The 2,308-nt window shown below is 35.3% G+C and overlaps 1 protein-coding gene across 1 annotated transcript in view; it reads left to right on the plus strand.

Annotated features, from left to right (window-relative positions):
* EPHA4 (EPH receptor A4) overlaps positions 1 to 2,308 on the plus strand; it is a 146,723-nt gene that overhangs the window by 109,066 nt on the left and 35,349 nt on the right. The window contains exon 9 of the mRNA XM_023529718.1: positions 969 to 1,128. Within this exon, the coding sequence (XP_023385486.1) occupies positions 969 to 1,128 (160 nt within the window). The remainder of the gene's footprint in view (positions 1 to 968; positions 1,129 to 2,308) is intronic.

Below are 2,308 nucleotides of genomic sequence, written 5' to 3' on the forward strand. Positions count from 1 at the left end.
CTTTCTTTCTTTTTCTCCCTCTCACCCTCCTCTTCCTTCATGTCTTTAGTCTTTGGCCAGTTATAAATCCTGGAGTACCAGTGAATCTCAAAGCCAAATGCGTTTTGCTTCCTAATCAAAATCAATTATGAATTTTATGTATTAAGTTGGTTATCTTGAAAAACAGGAAAAACACATTGTGTTCTAATATAACCATATTTTTTCTTTCTAGTAATGGAAATCAAGATAGCTAGTTCTAATCTAGAAACCTATCAGGAGAGTGACTCATAAATGTCGAAATAGTGATCTGTTTAAGCAGATCATTGCCATTCAGGATCAAGGTGTGGCTGATTTTGATGACTATTAATAGAAAATCAGGAAAGGAGAATTATGTTCTTTAGCCTCTTAAACGAAGACATTATTTTTATAAATAAGTTGTCTGTCTTAAAGGACCTAATTCTGAAAAAAGTTATTTGCATTCCTCGTTGTCTAGAAAAAGAGCAATTGTCTTTTCTTCCTTTTTAAAAGATATCACTTATTGGTTTTCTTATTAAAAGCAGAAAAGGAACAGGATTTTTTTTTTTCAGGATTTTTTTTCCCCATTGAAACCAGATTACAACATTTTGATATTTTCTAGATGGAAAGTAGAAAGAGAAAGGGACTTTCTTACAATTATTTCTGTTAAATTGCTGGGTATAGAGTGAGAAAAGCCACCATCCATAACTAATGTTCTTTTCAAAAAAAGATTATGAGTAAGGATCTGGATATTTTCAGTGTCAACAATGATCATACATGAACTTTGCATTTCTTTCAACATCGAAGAAATAAAGTACTTCTACCATTGAAGAGAACATAGGGTTCGAAGATCTATCCATCTCCATTTTCTTTCAACTTCTGACGAGACTGGCTTGGCTCCTTTAATATTGTGCCTAGAATACGTGGAGGATTTGTTTTACCATCTTCCTCTATTTCATCTTCCCATAATGTAGGATCAGAATGAGCGAAGCTATCGGATTGTGCGCACAGCTGCCAGGAACACGGATATCAAAGGTCTGAACCCTCTGACTTCCTATGTTTTCCATGTCCGGGCCAGGACAGCCGCTGGTTATGGGGACTTCAGTGAGCCCCTGGAGGTGACAACCAACACAGGTAACAAGTTCTGAGGGTACTTTTACCATCCAGGGCAAATCCCATCAAAGTGAGATTCAAGGAGCTGTACTTAAATTTTTGGTTAGACAAACATTTCGTTGCAATGAACATTGTTTGCAATTAGCCAATGTCTGTGACTTAGAAAACTTCATACTATTTAGAAAAGAGTATTTTGCTGTTATATTATCTGACCTGTCTTTTCATGTGATGGAAAAATGTTGTCTTTTAAAAAAAATGAAGAAGAAAAATGTCATCTATTTTCCCCTTGTTTTCAGCATTCTATAAACCATGAAAAATGAGATTGCTAAAGCAATTCAGAATTGCATAGCTACCTTACATTAAGATAGGGAGCTTCTACCTGGGAAGATTACAGAAGAGGTCAATTTGTTTTTTCCCTTTCCTATTTATTTCTAGGAATCTTTTAAAATCATGTCAGACTAGTTTTTTAAAAAAATTCCTTTGGATGATTATATCAACTCTTTCACATTGTGAGTTGGACCAATTGGTTGATTGAATCAAAAATGTTAACGGGCCATATCCATTAATAAGTTACATAAGGTATCTCCACCTCCATAATTAACAAACCAAAACTGAGCCTACTTAGTGAGGACATGATGGAGCAGAATTTTCAACATCAGTTCTAGAAGATAATTTTATTCACAAATTAATAAATAAAATAAGAATTTAAAAAAGCAGAAGAGAAAGTATTCCAGAATTGAATCTGAAGAAGTTTGACATTCTTTGGGATTATCCTAGAAGGCTTCAAGGAAGAAGTGGCTTTTGATTGGGACAATATAATAGGCAGGTTTTTGATAAATTTGGAAAGGGTGGGAAGGAGAGAGGCACATTCAGAACTGCTGTCCTTTCTGAAATGTTCAAGTGTCTTTCTCAGTAAGGAATACATCAGATCGTTATGTATGTGTGAGGGCTGTGAGTAAAAAGACAAAGAACGAAAAAAAAAATGATGCTTGTATGTTTACTATAGGATTTAATAAGAATCTTCTGGTTGAGCTTCTTCGTACAATTATAAAAAAAAATGCCTTTGTCTCACTAAGGCTATCTTAGACAAAGCCCTGAGCATTCTGAATGGCTGTGGCCCAGTCAGAAGTTCTAACTTTTAGGGCCTTCCCAGAGGTGACCCTCGTGTAACTGTCTTTGCTAGTGCCTTCCCGGATCATCG

This window comes from Pteropus vampyrus, unplaced genomic scaffold (genome assembly GCF_000151845.1).
Source record: "Pteropus vampyrus isolate Shadow unplaced genomic scaffold, Pvam_2.0 Scaffold42, whole genome shotgun sequence".
Lineage (NCBI taxonomy): Eukaryota > Metazoa > Chordata > Mammalia > Chiroptera > Pteropodidae > Pteropus > Pteropus vampyrus.